Genomic DNA, 14,339 nt, shown 5'->3' with positions numbered 1-14,339 from the left:
AAAAATTGGCCTTGACTGAATTGACTCTCATGGAACAACTTAGGTTTCAGATGTTTCTGAATCAGAATATCAGAATAGCACCCCCCCTGAATGTATTCATTACCATTTTTAAAAAAGCACACACAACAGGATTTTGGAATGAATGAAAATCCTTCCAAGTTCAGTCATCCCCCTGTGGTATTCACAAAGCTCCTGTGTGCAATCAGAAAGGCATTGCAACTTGAGCACTCAAGTTAACTTGGGTCACACAGGGCTTGAGGCCCTGCTTCATAATGACCAAGAAAAGGGAAGCAACTTGATAAGAAAAACAGGCTTCTTCTCTGAGATGCGCACCATCAATGGAACTCAATAGGGGGAGCCCTATGGAACTTTCCCCAGTCTATCTTCCATACTGGGAGAATGAAGTGCACTGAGCTGGCAATTGAGGGACCCACAGCAAGCCTGTCTCACACTAGGAAAGAGGATGGATCAAGCAGAACAGAACTGCCTTGTGGGAAGGAGATATGCTTACTAGAGTAGCCTCTGAAGGAAGAATTCATTCCACTCCCAATGAATTCAGGAATGGTTCTCTTCTCCCAGAAGTCATCTGTTTCCCTACCTCCATTCCAGAGCATCTTGTACCATACCATACCCCTCACCCCACCTTCCCATAGTGCCCAGAAGTTATGGCTCTTCTGATATAACCCATTAGAGCATCTCCCTTTACCTGGGGACCATAAGATGTTTTGGACTACGGTGCGTATCATCCTGCCTGAGCCTGCTAAGAGTTGTAGTTCAGAATGTCTGGAGGACACCAGGTTGGGAATGGCTACATTAGACTATGCATCCCACTGCTTCTCTTCCCACCACCCCATTTAAAATACCCAGGACCCCTCCCCTGAAATAAGGACTCCCAACCCATCCCACAAAATACACAGGAGTCCTAACTTGTCAGCCGATCTTTCCTACCCATTCAAAGACAAGCAGCTTTGATTACGTGTGTTGGGCGTAAGATCCCAACTTTTCTCTTTTCCAACTCCACGGCATCGGAGGAACGGCAAGTGAAATTCTCCCAGCGCAGATGTGTGACCGCAGATGAATGACAGAATGGAGCAAATAAAACTCAGCAATGCGACTGCGTTGAATGGAGAGTGTTGTGGACCCACAATGCCTATGCCTCTCCGCAAGTGTGTGCATCTGGAAGCACAAGTGCTTGTGCAAGTGCCAGCAGACTGAGGGTGGACCCAGTCCACTTCGGAGGTGTAAAGAGAGGAGCAGGTGGCTACAGGAACACAACCTCAGCTAGGAAGGAGAAGACCCTAGCATGGAATATTCCGTGACACAGAAGCTGAGCAAGGATGTGTGTGTGGAGTCCGCGGATGTGGAACCAGCAGCCTTGCAGATGCTGTTGCACTCCAGCTCCCATCAGCCCCAGCCAAGCAGGGCGAATAATCGGGGATGATGTGAGCTCATGTGGAGTGCCACAGGTTCCTTGCCCCTGGTGTAGGGCCAACAAACAACTTGGGACCAGGGTGTTGTAAGGGACCAGGGTGTTGTAATGTTTTCCCAGGGAAAAGCGCCAGGACAAAAAAAAAAAATCCCCGACAATGCTCAGACACAGAGCTTTAAATCGTGTGCCTGTGCCTAGGAATGCAGCACTAAAGGCAGTCTGGATTAGCCCTTAGTGACAGCTTGTCCCTCATTACCAGTCTTTCCTTGCAACACAAAACTGTAGCAAAGTCCTGTTTGCAATTTAGAGCATATTCTTAAGTTATCTAATTTTATTTTATTTTTTTAAAAAAGAAAAGCCTAAAAGCAGAGGTGTGTGTCTGGAATTTGACTGGGAGAGGGGTGCTGGGGGAGTTTCCCTCTCACACCGTTTTCCCCATCAAAATCCTTTCCTGCCTTTGGCTATGACTTGCTTGGAGAGAGGGGTGCGGAAGGAAAATGGCATATTCAACAAAGACACTTGTCTTCCTGCCTCTAGTAGGGCTAATTGCAACTATGGGGGAAGAAAGGAATTTTGCAACGGAAAACTGCATGGGGAGAATTTCACCCCGCCCTAGTGCTGTCGCACCAAGTTGGAAAGTCATTTCCAGACCTGGTGGGTCACAGGGAGTTTGTCCCTTGTTTAGTGGGGGGCAGGGACCAGCATCCTCCCCAGAGTGTAAACTCCGTGCACACTAGGATGCAAAGCTCTGCAAGGCAAGTGCTGCACAATATGCAACCAACAACAAACATGTATGGTGTAGGCAAGTGCTGCACAGCAAACACCAACAGGATCTTCAGCAGAAAGGATCCCCTCCACAAAACGAAATGTGAACGCTACACGAAGAACACAGGAACACAGAAAGTTGCCCCATACCAGGTCAGACCACTGGGTCCATACTGTCTACGCTGACTGGGAGATGTTCTTTGGGGTTTCAAAAAAGCAGCCTGCCTGGAGAGGTTGGGGATTTGACATGGGGCCTTTGCATGGAAAACAGATGGTCTACCACTGAACTACAGGCCTCCATCCCCAAATGGGAAATCTTCCTCCTCTACACACTTACACACCATTTGGGTCCCCAGCGCATCAAGGCAAACCCAGCCCCACCACCCATGCGTGGTGGCCTATCATGACCAAGGCTGACAATTTTTGCTGCCCGTCTGCAGTGTAATATAATCAAGGGGTTGTCACCAAGCAAGCCAAAATGAGCTCCATTCAGCAGGGTGGGTCAACATGTTGTGGGCTAGTCAAAAAGGGCTGTTTCCTGATCCCTGCCACGATGTGCTGTGAAACCCAATGGCTTGGTGACTTTCAAAATACTTGTGTCTCTCTCTGATCCTTTAGGAGCAAACGTTAGATGTTAGAGGAAGAGTCTTGCCCATTATTGGCTTGAAGAGACCTTTGCCTGAACATATCTGAGTACAGTACAAGAAAAAGGTATATACACTTTGTGCGTGCAAGATGCACAAAAATGCCAACAGACCCTAAATACATGTATATGCTTCTATAGTCATGCTGCTGGTTTGGATGGTCTCCTTGGATGTCTAAGGAGGAGCTGTGCCTGTGTTCTGAGTGCACGCAAAAAGCAGCTGGGATGGTCAGTGCGCGCACACACACATACAACTGCAAGCCAGTGGTACAGTAAATATATGCACCACACATACCCGCTGAACAAGATGGGCCAAGTGCTCCATAAAAGGGCACACCCCCTTGCCCTGTGTCTGCCAGCACACCAAATGATGTAATGGTGGTAGGAAAAAAAAGGAAAAAATAAAAATCATAAAAAAGCAAGCATTGACGGGAGAATGAGAAAAGGAGACAAACCCAACTGAAACACGAGATGCGGCATGCACGGGGCTGGCTTCCTGCTTCCTGTTCCTCCTCCTCCTGCTCCAGTCGCCTAGTACCTTTGCCTCTGCAAGGAGCTGGGCCTCTCTGAACCGAAAGAAGCCACCGAGTCGGGCGGACGTGACCACGACACCCCGCCCATTTGCTGCAGCTTGGTGCTCAGCTCGCTGATGATGCTGGCCTTCATGGTGGACATGGGGGAGGCCTTGGATTCCTCCCATGGCAGCGTCGGGGATTTCCGCTGCAGCTCCTTGCCCGGCTCGGCAGCGGCCGGCTGCTGGTGGTAGGGCGGAGCGGGTGTGAGGGCAAACATGTTCTCAGTACATGCAGAAACCGAGATGGTGGAGCTGGTGGGGGTTGCCACCGGCATGCGACCGGGGAATGGCCGCGAGCGTAGCTTGGTCTGCAGGGGGCTCTTCTCTGTGCTGCCTCCGCCGCCACCACCACTGCTGCTGCCTCCTCCGCTGCCGCTGCTTCCCCCAAAAGCCTGCCCGTCCAAATAGGTGATGTAGGTGTCCAAGAGTTCGGTGCCTTCCCCAGACATGCTGGACAGAGTCGAAACGCTGCTGATGGTCTCCAGGTGGTGGTCGCTGCTGCTGCGGCTGTCCACCTCCTCGATCCCCGAGTCCGTCACAGCTTCGGGGGCCTCAGCAGGAGGGATGGCGATGGAGGACACGACGGAAGAGAAGTTGACATGAGGGGCTTCCTTGGCTTCCGCTGTGCCGGCTTGGGTCAGGGTGGCCACCTCGCTGTCGTAGGATGTCAAGCTGGATGCCGTGGAGTCTAAGGCGGCTGGAGCAGGGGGTGCGGCCGGAGGGGTCATTGCAGCAGGGACTTCATTGGCGGCTTTGGGGGGTGACTCGGGCTTGTCAAAGCTGTTGGAGAACTCGAGGGGCGGCGGGAGCGGCTCGGTGAACACAAATTCGTCATCCACATCGATGGACGGGGCGGGAGGGGGCAGCACCAGCAAAGGGAGCCCGTTTTCCTCGGCCACGCGCTCCGCGGGGGCAGTGGCCACCTCCGCTTTCCCACCCTCCTGCCCCCCTTCCTCCTCCTCTGTTGGGCGGCAGTTCTCCATGAAACGCACATGCAGCTCCAGCTTCTCCCCTTCCTCAGGCCGCTTCTCCCATGGCGCGCCTTTGGCCGAGGATGGAGGGTGCTGCTGCTGCTCAGGAGAGGGATGCCGGGGGCTCTCGGGCTCTTTCCGTGGTGATGCCGGGCGCTGGTGGTGGTGGTGGTGGTGATGGTGCTGCTGCTGCTCCGGCGTCCCCCAGAGCCGCAGGATGGAGCTTCCAGGAGACTCTGGCGTTTTGGGAGCCTCTCCGAACCGGGGTGAGGACGGGCGCGAATGCCTGTCATCTCGGCTCTCTTGCTGGGACTGGGACTCCTTCAAGGCCCGCTCACGAGCCACCAGGGCCAGTCCCAAGGGGGATCCAGGGTCTAAAATCTTGCCCGTCAGCGGGTGAATGAGAGGCGTTGAGTGGGCTTGTAACTGCGGCAGGAAACTGGAGCACACAGAAGTGAAGGCGCTGGTGGTGCTGGCTCCGTACGTCTTCGCGGCTCGAGCCGGGAGGTAACCAGAGCTGCTCCCGCTGCCACTGCTGCTGCCAAAGCAGGGAGCCATGTTGAGCTGGATGTACGGCTCGCTGGAGAACATGCCTTCGTCGATGGATTTGGAGTGGCGGAGACGGGGCATGGGCGTCTGTTGAGAGTCGTCGTCCGGCTGCTCGGTGGAGAGGAAGAGGGCAGACTTGCGGCGAGCCTCACTGTACCACTCGCGGTCCCGCCGGGCAGCCCCGACCAGGGCCGCCCCAAACTGGCTGGTGAAATCCATGCTGTTGTGGAGCTGGAGTGAGGGGACAGGCACTGCTGTCTCTGGCTGGCTCTCCGCCTCCATGCTGCTCCCCTGGCTGCTGCGCCCGCTGCTGCTGGTCGAGGGGGCTTTGATTATGATGGTAGGGATAGGGATGGAGCTCTTTTCCGGTGGGGCGGGCATCTGGGGCTGCAGAGGCGACGGCTGCGCCTGGGAGGCAGAGGCTCCCTGCTGCTGGCGCTGCTCGTCTTCCACTTTGGTCTGCTTGACAAGTGGCCCCTTCCGCCGCATGGGCTTGGTGGGGACGTACATGGCGGTGTTGGTGGCCCGTGGCGGCAGGTTGTAGTAGCGCAGGTCGGGGGTGTGGCCCCGCCAGCCGCGGGCGGTCGACCCCTCGGCCCCCGCCTCAGACTCCTGGCGGTAGAGGGACATCTTGTCGCGGGAGCGCGGCTCATAGGATGGTTCCTGGTGCAGGGAAGCTGAGTAGAGCTTGGCCTCGCTGCTGGGGTTGAAGGTGGAACGGGCCAAGGGTGTGGCACGCCCGGATGCTGAGGGCGTGGTGCTGCTGTATGGGGGGTCTGGAGGGGAGGTGGTTGGAGGCGGGGGGATGTCGTCGGAACCGGGGACTGAAAGGCTGCGGCTGAACTTCATGGCAGGGGGAGTGAGGTAGGGCTTGTCATCCTCAGCAGCACCTGGGGAGAGAAGGAATGCTATCATCACCAAACGGTTCTCCCATAACTCCATTGTCTAACCTGCAGCCCTACAGCCCCCATCATCCTCGACTCATTAGTCCTGTCTGCTAGGACTGATAGGAGTTGGAGTCGGGCAACACCACATGGAGCTGCAGGCTTCCCCACCCTGCTCTAAGCAAAGAGAACTCCCTCTTTCTTCCCGGCCCTTCCCGTTCATATCTGCTGTCATGGACTGCTTGGACCATGAATGCTGGGAGGCACTAGTTGGCGAACCCCCAAGGGAAGAAAGCTCAGAGTCCGAGTTGTGGTGGTGGTGGTGGTGAGATATCAGAAGCTGAAGGAGTAACATGGTTCAGTGAGCTGGGAGAGTCTGTGGCAGAGAGAAGTCCAGAATCGGAGGCAGAAGCTGAAGCAGGTGAGTGAGAGGAGGGAAGTCAGGAGGAAGAGATGAGTCAGGTTGGTGAAGAGTCACAGGTGTCTCCTCCTGCTGTGACAAGCTCCCCTCCCAACTCCCAGAACCAGGAGAGGTATGAAATGGGAGGAGCAAAGACAGGCTGCATGCAGGAACAGTCTTCAATTGCTTGCAAGAAACCCTGGAGAGGTAGAGACAGAAATGGCAATGGGGAGGCGGGGACTTTTAGTTTTGACAACTGCTGGACCTGTGGCCTCTACTCGATCTCCAGACCAGGACCTGGCTACAGCTGTACAAGTAGGGCAGAGACCAGGACCCTGGGCAGGTAGGCAGGCAGCATTGGAAACACTTGCTGCCCCAGCTAGGCATGCACCAGTTGCTGGGGCAGCTCTGTAAAGCCAGCTTGCCTGCCCTGAGGCCACCCCCAGTGGAGCCACCCCCAAAGTGTGTCGTCCCTTTGGAGGTGGAACGAAGGCCTGGGCCAGCCCCCTTATGCTAATATTATGGTTTTAATGGTGATGAGGTTTTAACTTGGGTGAGCGTTGTTTATGTGAGGGTGGGTGAGGTTGTCTTAAATCATTTTTAAGTGCTATATATTAATCTGTATATCTATTTCTGTGTTTTTGTTTTAGAAGGCCGATTAATATTCTATAGCCTTTTAAATGTGTTGGGGGGCGGGGAGGGCATTGTTTTGTTTTAACTATTTACTGGTGTTTCTCCCTAGTATTTTTATCCTGTGAATTGCCCTGAGATCTTGTGATGAAGGACGGTATATAAATCTAATATAATTTACTTTAAGGCAGAGGTGGGGGGACCTCAGGCCTGGGAGCCTCATGTGACCCTCCAAGGCTCCCTACCGGTATCTGGCTCTTGCGATTCTACACACACACACACACACACACACACACACACACACTGCCAACTACACCCCTGCTTTGCACATACATTGATGAGAGTTTTTGCCATTATCATTGAACTATGGTATTGCCTTTTGCGTTCCAGAATGGAGGGCAGGGAGGGGCGGCTGAGTGTGTGTAGGAATGAACCTGCTGTAAAATGTGTTGCTTCTCCCAACTCTGACCTCTGGCCCCGACATGTGGCCCCTGGAAGCTTGCCCAGAAGAAAATGTGGCCCAAGGGCTCAAAAAGTTCCCCTGTCCCTGTTTTAAGTGATGGGTTCCAATAGATGCTAACACATACAGCCCCCCCCCCCATAACACCTTGCAATAACCTAATCTCATAGTAGGGCTGGGCGATACCTGGTTTTCAACATCGTGATATTATCACCAGCTAAACGTCGCAATATTCATCACGATGTCTGAAATACGGATGGAGCTATGTAGAGACATCGGCTGGCTTCACGGTTTTTCCTGCATCGTGATTTTTGCCAGCGTCTGCTCTTGTGATTTGCTGCCCCCTGTAGGAGGCAGGGGACAGCTGAGCCAGCAGAGTTAACAGGGGCTGCAGGAGTCGAGAGAAGCACTGGCTGGCTTCATGTTTCCCCCCATGTTGTGACTTTGGAATAGCACACACACACACATACACATCATGATTCACAATATATTGCCAGGTCAAAAATTATGAAACCGATATCACCATATGGACTTCAAACCGGTTTTGGATGATACAATATTGATATACTGCCCATTGATATACTGGGCAGTATGTGGTTAAACCACTGAGCCTAGGGCTTGCTGATCAGAAGGTCGGCGGTTCGAATCCCTGTGACGGGGTGAGCTCCCGTTGCTCGGTCCCAGCTCCTGCCAACCTATCAGTTCGAAAGCACGTCAAAATGCAAGTAGATAAATAGGGACCGCTACAGCGGGAAGGAAAACGGCGTTTCCATGTGCTGCTCTGGTTTGCCAGAAGCGGCTTTGTCATGCTGGCCACATGACCTGGAAGCTGTACGCTGGCTCCCTCGGCCAATAATGCGAGATGAGTGCGCAACCCCAGAGTCGGTCACGACTGGACCTAATGGTCAGGGGTCCCTTTACCTTTACCTATAACTCATGGAAACCTTTATTCCCGGTAGTGGGATTTTTTTCGCCGTGAATGATCAGTGCTGCAGACAACTGGACTAGTATGTGGTAAATGTACAATTCCATGGATGAACATGATCATGGGGAGGGGTGCCTGGCTGCCTCTGTCTCCCCACAGCCCCAATTCTCCTTCAGTTCCAATTGCAGAGCCTACTGCACACCCTCCCGACCCCCGCCTCACCAATAGACTTCTGGCGGAGCATCATGCCTGGGGGGTGACTGGCTGGCAGGTAGGATGGGCGCTCGTAACTGGCCTGACTCAGACGGTGCTGTTCAAAACTGGGCTGAAAGAAAGAAAGAAAAAGATGAAGCCAGAGAACTGGCAAGTGAGGCTGTAAGAACAGATGAAAGGACTCAGAGAGACTGGTGTAGTCAGGATTTTTTTTGGGGGGGGGCAGGCTTTATGTTGGGGGGGGCAGAACGGAGGTATCTGCGATGCAATTGGCCATTTAGTTAAGTATTTTTGTTTACAGTACAGTACTTGCTTGATTGGGGGGGGCTGCCCCCCCTGCCTACGCCCATGGTGGGTGGATGTAGCAGCAATAATGAACTATCATTCTATTTATTTTTTATTTATTAAAAAAACTAATATATTTTATTAGTTTTCAAGAGAAAGAATATAGGTACAAACAGAAACATTACCAACATTATCAAAACTATTGGTTTCCCCTCTCCCAGAGAAGATAAGATAAACTATCACTCTAATCGTGAACTCAAGTATTTAGTACCGGATACTAAGGTTTGCAGAAGTAAAGCAAAACAAAACACACACCCCAAACTTAGATGGGGCAAAAATGATCCCCCCAAACGGATTAGTGAGGATGCTTAATAGCCACAGAATATTAGAGTATCAAGTAGATAGCATTTAACAACAGACACTTGAAGAGGAAAACTCGGAGGGAAAATACTGGCAATTGCATTTAAAAGAATACTTTTTTTAGCCAGCGTTTCACTCTCTGCATAGGGAAACTTTGATCAAAACAACAACAGAGCTTGCTAGATGTCTGCTCCACTGGTGAGCTGTGCTCCATCCTACCTCAGCAGAGAAATAGTTCTTGGCAGCACCCCGAGATTTCCCCAAGGAAGGAAGCCCTCCGCTGCCACATCCATCCCCCACGTTGATTGTCTGTTGAGCTGCTGCCAGGATCTCGTCCAATTTGTCTGAAATGAGGCAGAATCACAGAAAGAGGCAAGATTACAACCATCCCCACGTAGAGCACGCCTATGTGCCTTTGCCCATCAGGCTCAGGGGGCGCTCCTCTCGACTGGTCTGCTCCTAGACAGAAAATGGAACCCAAGAATCGGAGGTTCCTCCTCTCCCAAGCTCAGGCCTCAAGATTTCGCTAAGGGTGACCTGATTTCAGTCTCATGTAGTCTATTCTTATTTTTAAAATTAAGAACCCTACAGTCCACTGGTGTGCTTAAAATTTACAGGGACAAATTGCATCCTGGGATCCATATAATAATAATAATAATAATAATAATAATAATAATAATAATAATTTTTATTTATACCCCGCCCTCCCCAGTCAAAAACCGGGCTCAGGGCGGCTCACACCAACAAAACCACAATAAAACATAAAAACAATTAATTAAAATACAGATTAAAATACAGTATTAAAATTTAAAATGCAGCCTCATTTCAAGTAGTCCATAAATCCAGGCCATGAGGGAGGAAAACACTGGGGTCAAGCTAAGTCCAACCCAAAGGCCAGGCGGAACAGCTCTGTCTTGCAGGCCCTGCGGAAAGATGACAAATCCCGCAGGGCCCTGGTCTCCTGTGAAAGAGCGTTCCACCAAGTCGGGGCCAATACTGAAAAGGCCCTGGCTCTAGTAGAGGCCAATCTAGCCACCTTATGGCTCGGGATCTCCAAAGTATTGTTGTTTGTGGACCTTAAGGTCCTCCGCGGGGCATACCAGGAGAGGCGGTCCCGTAGGTACGAGGGTCCCAAGCCGCATACTGAATCTACGCTGAGCTGTCCGAATCTGCATTCTTGCCTAAGAAAGTGCGTTGCAGGACCAGACCAAGATCAGACGAACTTTGGAGAATGCCTTATGCTGGGATGTTTCAGCTTTAGACTACAACTCTCATAATTCCTGACCACTGGCCTTCTTGGCTGCAGCTGATGGTTGTAGGGGTTGAGCCTTGAGGGTCCAAGATCATCTGAAGGGCATCAAGGTTAGCGGGGGAGACTCTCCTAGCCCTGCTGCCTGAGTTAAGCTTCTAACTAGAGATGCTGGGGTTTTTTTTTCTAACTGGATCTTGTGCATGCAAGCTCCACCTGACCTCTTTGCATTTCCCACTAGCCCACCTTCTGCCCATGCCCACACAAGACTACACTTCCTCACCACCAGCCCTCTCGGAAAGCCGGGAACTTTTATGCTTGGGAGTCAGTACCCTTTGACTTATGGTGCTGGAGGAGACTCTTGAGAGTCCCATGGACTGCAAGAAGATCAAACCTATCCATTCTTAAGGAAATCAGCCCTGAGTGCTCCCTGGAAGGACAGATCGTGAAGCTGAGGCTCCAATACTTTGGCCACCTCATGAGAAGAGAAGAATCATTGGAAAAGACCTTGATGTTGGGAAAGATTGAGGGCACTAGGAGAAGGGGACGACAGAGGACAAGATGGTTGGACAGTGTTCTCGAAGCTACGAACATGAGTTTGACCAAACTGCGGGAGGCAGTGCAAGACAGGAGTGCCTGGCGTGCTATGGTCCATGGGGTGACAAAGAGTCGGACACGACTAAACGACTAAACAACAACACCCTTGGCTCAAACCCCGAGCCTTAAAGATGACACTGTCAGTGCTGCTGCAAGCCCACCCTGCTACCAGACACTGACCCCCCTTCAACAAGTAAAACCACATCAAACAACCTGATTGGTATTTGGGGTTTTGTGTGTGTACCTCCCAGCCATTTGGCAAAGAAGGCAAGACTGGTTCTCCTCACAGCCCATTCATTGTGAGCTGTACACCAGCTTCCATCAGCTAGACTGGTGACTGGGAGTGGCCGCCGAGACCATATAACACCGGTCCTGAAAGACCTACATTGGCTCCCAGTACGTTTCTGAGCACAACTCAAAGTTGGTGCTGACCTTTAAAGTCCTAAAGGGCCTCGGCCCAGTATACCTGAAGGAGCGTCTCCACTCTCATCGTTCTGCCTGGACACAGAGGTCCAGCTCCAAGGGCCTTCTGGCGGTTCCCTCACTGCAAGAAGTGAGGTTACAGGGAACCAGGCAGAGGGCCTTCTCGGTAGTGGCGCCCACCCTGTGGAACACCCTCCCATCAGATGTCAACAACAAACAACTACCAGACTTTTAGAAGACAGCCTTGATTAGGGAAGTTTTTAATGTTTGATGTTTTATTGTGTTGTTAATATTCTGTTGGGAGCTGCCCAGAGTGGCTGGGGAAACCCAGCCAGATGCGCAGGGTATAAATAAATAAATAAATAAATAAAATAATAAATTCCTGGGTTCTTTCCAGAGATTTCCCGAAAGTCTGACGTGCACTAGAAAAAGAGACATCATCACCATCACCATCATAAAAGGAAGAAGAAGAAGAAGAAGAAGAAGAAGAAGAAGAAGAAGAAGAAGAAGAAGAAGAAGAAGAAGAAGAAGAAGAAGAAGAAGAAGAAGAAGAAGAAGAAGCCCCAACAGCCAGCATGGATGACCCCTTATATGGGATTTGGTATATAAATTTTCCCTTGGCTTTTTGCTGGCCCAGGTAGGACCAGCATGGATAGCTGGCTCGGGTGAATATCTGATGTTTCCTCCCTTTATGGTCTTGATTTATGGGCTACTTCTAAAATGAGGCTGCATTTTAAGCTGTATTTTAAGCCTTATTTTAATTAACTGTGTTTGTTGTTGCTGTTGTTTTCTATTACGTTTTATTGTAATTCATATTTGGTGTTAGCCATCCTGAGCCTGGCCCTGGCCGGGGAGGGCAGGGTATAAATAAATAAATAAATTATTATTATTATTATTATTATTATTATTATTATTATTATTATTATTGGTGTAGTGCAGCAGCAACATCTGGAATGGAAGGCCGAAAGTTCTGCATCTCTGCTGTTATGGGATAGGAAAACCTGAAAATCTCTTCTTCTTTTTTCCTGTTGGCTTCTGCCCTGGATCTAGCCCCAACAGCAGGGGGCTGCTACCCAAACACCAGAATGTTGGATTTCAAGAACTGGCAAGAGCTTGCAGGCTGACACCTATTCCACACACCCTAGCTGTGGCTATGCACCCTAGTCCTCGAATATTGTTCTGCACGTGTACGCCAAAGTAAAGACAGAACTGAAGATTTCACACCGCGGTGCTGCAAAACCCACAGCATGAAAAGCCAAATTGTGTTACCTGCAAAGGCAAAGGCAGGAAATAACTGGGGCCCCCCTCTTGCAAGAAGCATTAGGAATGCTCCCAACTGAGGGCACCCAGGAGGAGTGCTGCTGCGCAGGTACCCAGCCTTTGCCCCGAGATTCCCTCCCGCAGACTGTTGGCGGTCGCCAGGGGCTGCTTGGTACTCACTCAGAGCCATCTGATAGACAGTCCGCTTCTTATCAGTGCCCATCGCCGGATCATAATCTGCAAAGACGACAGGAGGGGAGGATAACGGGGGTAGGAGGTGCAGGGGGGGTGGACTGGGGACGGCATGTCTAGGAAGGCCAGTTCCTGGAGCTGTGTGGAGGGAGGGGGGCGACAGCGGCAACCAATGGGAGCGTCGGTGGGAGAGTGCAGGGCAGGGGTGGGTGGGAGGCAATGAGAGATAAGCGAGGTGGCTTGGTGCGTGTGTGGCAAGGTGAGGGATGCGTGACACTCACCTGTTTTCTTTTTCCAGGGGGAGACTGGATGGTGGGAGGGAGATAGCAAGAGGGGAAGAAATTAGCACTTCCACTTTTGGGGGAGGAGAAAGGTATAGCTGGGGGGGGGAAGGCCTGGAAAGCCCCTGTAACAACCGAAGGATATGGGCAGGATGAGGGAGAGAAGATACTGGGCATTAAGGCATCTCACGGCCATTGAGGCATCTTTCACTGCCCACAAAAGCTCAGTTGATAGAGCAGGATACTCATAAATCTCAGGGTTGTGGGTCTGAGCCCCACGTTGGGAGAATGTTTTATGCATCGCGGGGGTTGGGCTAGATGACCCTGATGGTCCCTTCCAACTCTACAGTTCTAGGAGTCTATGAATTGAGGATGGGTGGGGGGCGAGGCAGAGAATCCTCCCAACCCAAGAGCTGTAGTCATGGGCCGGCCTGTGAGGGCCTAGCTTCTACCGAATAATCTCTGGCTATGATTACAACATAAAAGACAAAGACACCCTCACCTCTAACCCTGTTATGAGTGGAGATAGAAGGTAAAGCCTGCAAGCAGTATTCTACTTAATCATTCTCTAAAAAATAAGAAATAACTTGAAGTGTATTAGGCTACCTGTATCTACATTCTGGCAATGCTGCCATGATTCCTATAAGGCTTTAGGACTCCTCACCCCGAATGCCTAGCCCTGCGCCCCATGAGCCTCCACCCTTGTTGGCCGTTTCTTTCCTGGGGAGACTTTGGTGACACCTGTTGCGGGTGGGGAGGGGAGAAATTAGTGTTATCGTGTGGGTAGGTGGGGTGCATGTAGTATTATCAGTTACAAAGTTGTCCGAGGGGTTTTGAAATCTCATTTGCCCCTATTTTGAAAACACGCTTTAAAAATGTGCGAGCTTCTCCCAAGCTGCTGTGCTGTGATTTAAAAACGTCCTCGTAAATGACACTACACGGCGTTCATCTGTCATGGATATCATGTCATTGGTGCTTTAGCTGAGATTCCTGCATTGCAGGGGGGTTGAACTAGATGACCTTTGGGGGTCTCTTCCAACTCTAAGATTCTACAATGGCTGAGTGCCGTTTCCAGGGATGTGCCACTTCAATAGTGTGTCAGCAGTGGGGCTTCCTAGTCACTTGCAGCAGCTCCTCTTCAGGTTTTCAAAAATAGGGGGACTGATGAAAAGCCCTCAAGCCGCCTTGTATTACTGAAAGCTTCCTAAAATATCCCCCTGCCTAAAAATATGCTTCCCTTCATCTAATC

The 14,339-nt window shown here is 51.2% G+C and overlaps 1 protein-coding gene across 1 annotated transcript in view; it reads right to left on the bottom strand.

Annotated features, from left to right (window-relative positions):
• Nucleotides 1-14,339, bottom strand: part of SHANK1 (SH3 and multiple ankyrin repeat domains 1) — a 112,623-nt gene that overhangs the window by 2,218 nt on the left and 96,066 nt on the right. Inside the window, exons 19-22 of the mRNA XM_060281102.1 lie at nucleotides 12,798-12,854; nucleotides 9,308-9,432; nucleotides 8,453-8,555; nucleotides 3,376-5,821 (exon numbers count right to left, since the gene is read on the bottom strand). Coding sequence (XP_060137085.1) covers nucleotides 3,376-5,821; nucleotides 8,453-8,555; nucleotides 9,308-9,432; nucleotides 12,798-12,854 — 2,731 coding nt within the window. The remainder of the gene's footprint in view (nucleotides 1-3,375; nucleotides 5,822-8,452; nucleotides 8,556-9,307; nucleotides 9,433-12,797; nucleotides 12,855-14,339) is intronic.

This window comes from Zootoca vivipara, chromosome 13, assembly GCF_963506605.1.
Source record: "Zootoca vivipara chromosome 13, rZooViv1.1, whole genome shotgun sequence".
Taxonomy (NCBI): Eukaryota; Metazoa; Chordata; class Lepidosauria; order Squamata; family Lacertidae; genus Zootoca; species Zootoca vivipara.
This window is presented reverse-complemented; position numbering and strand designations above follow the sequence as displayed.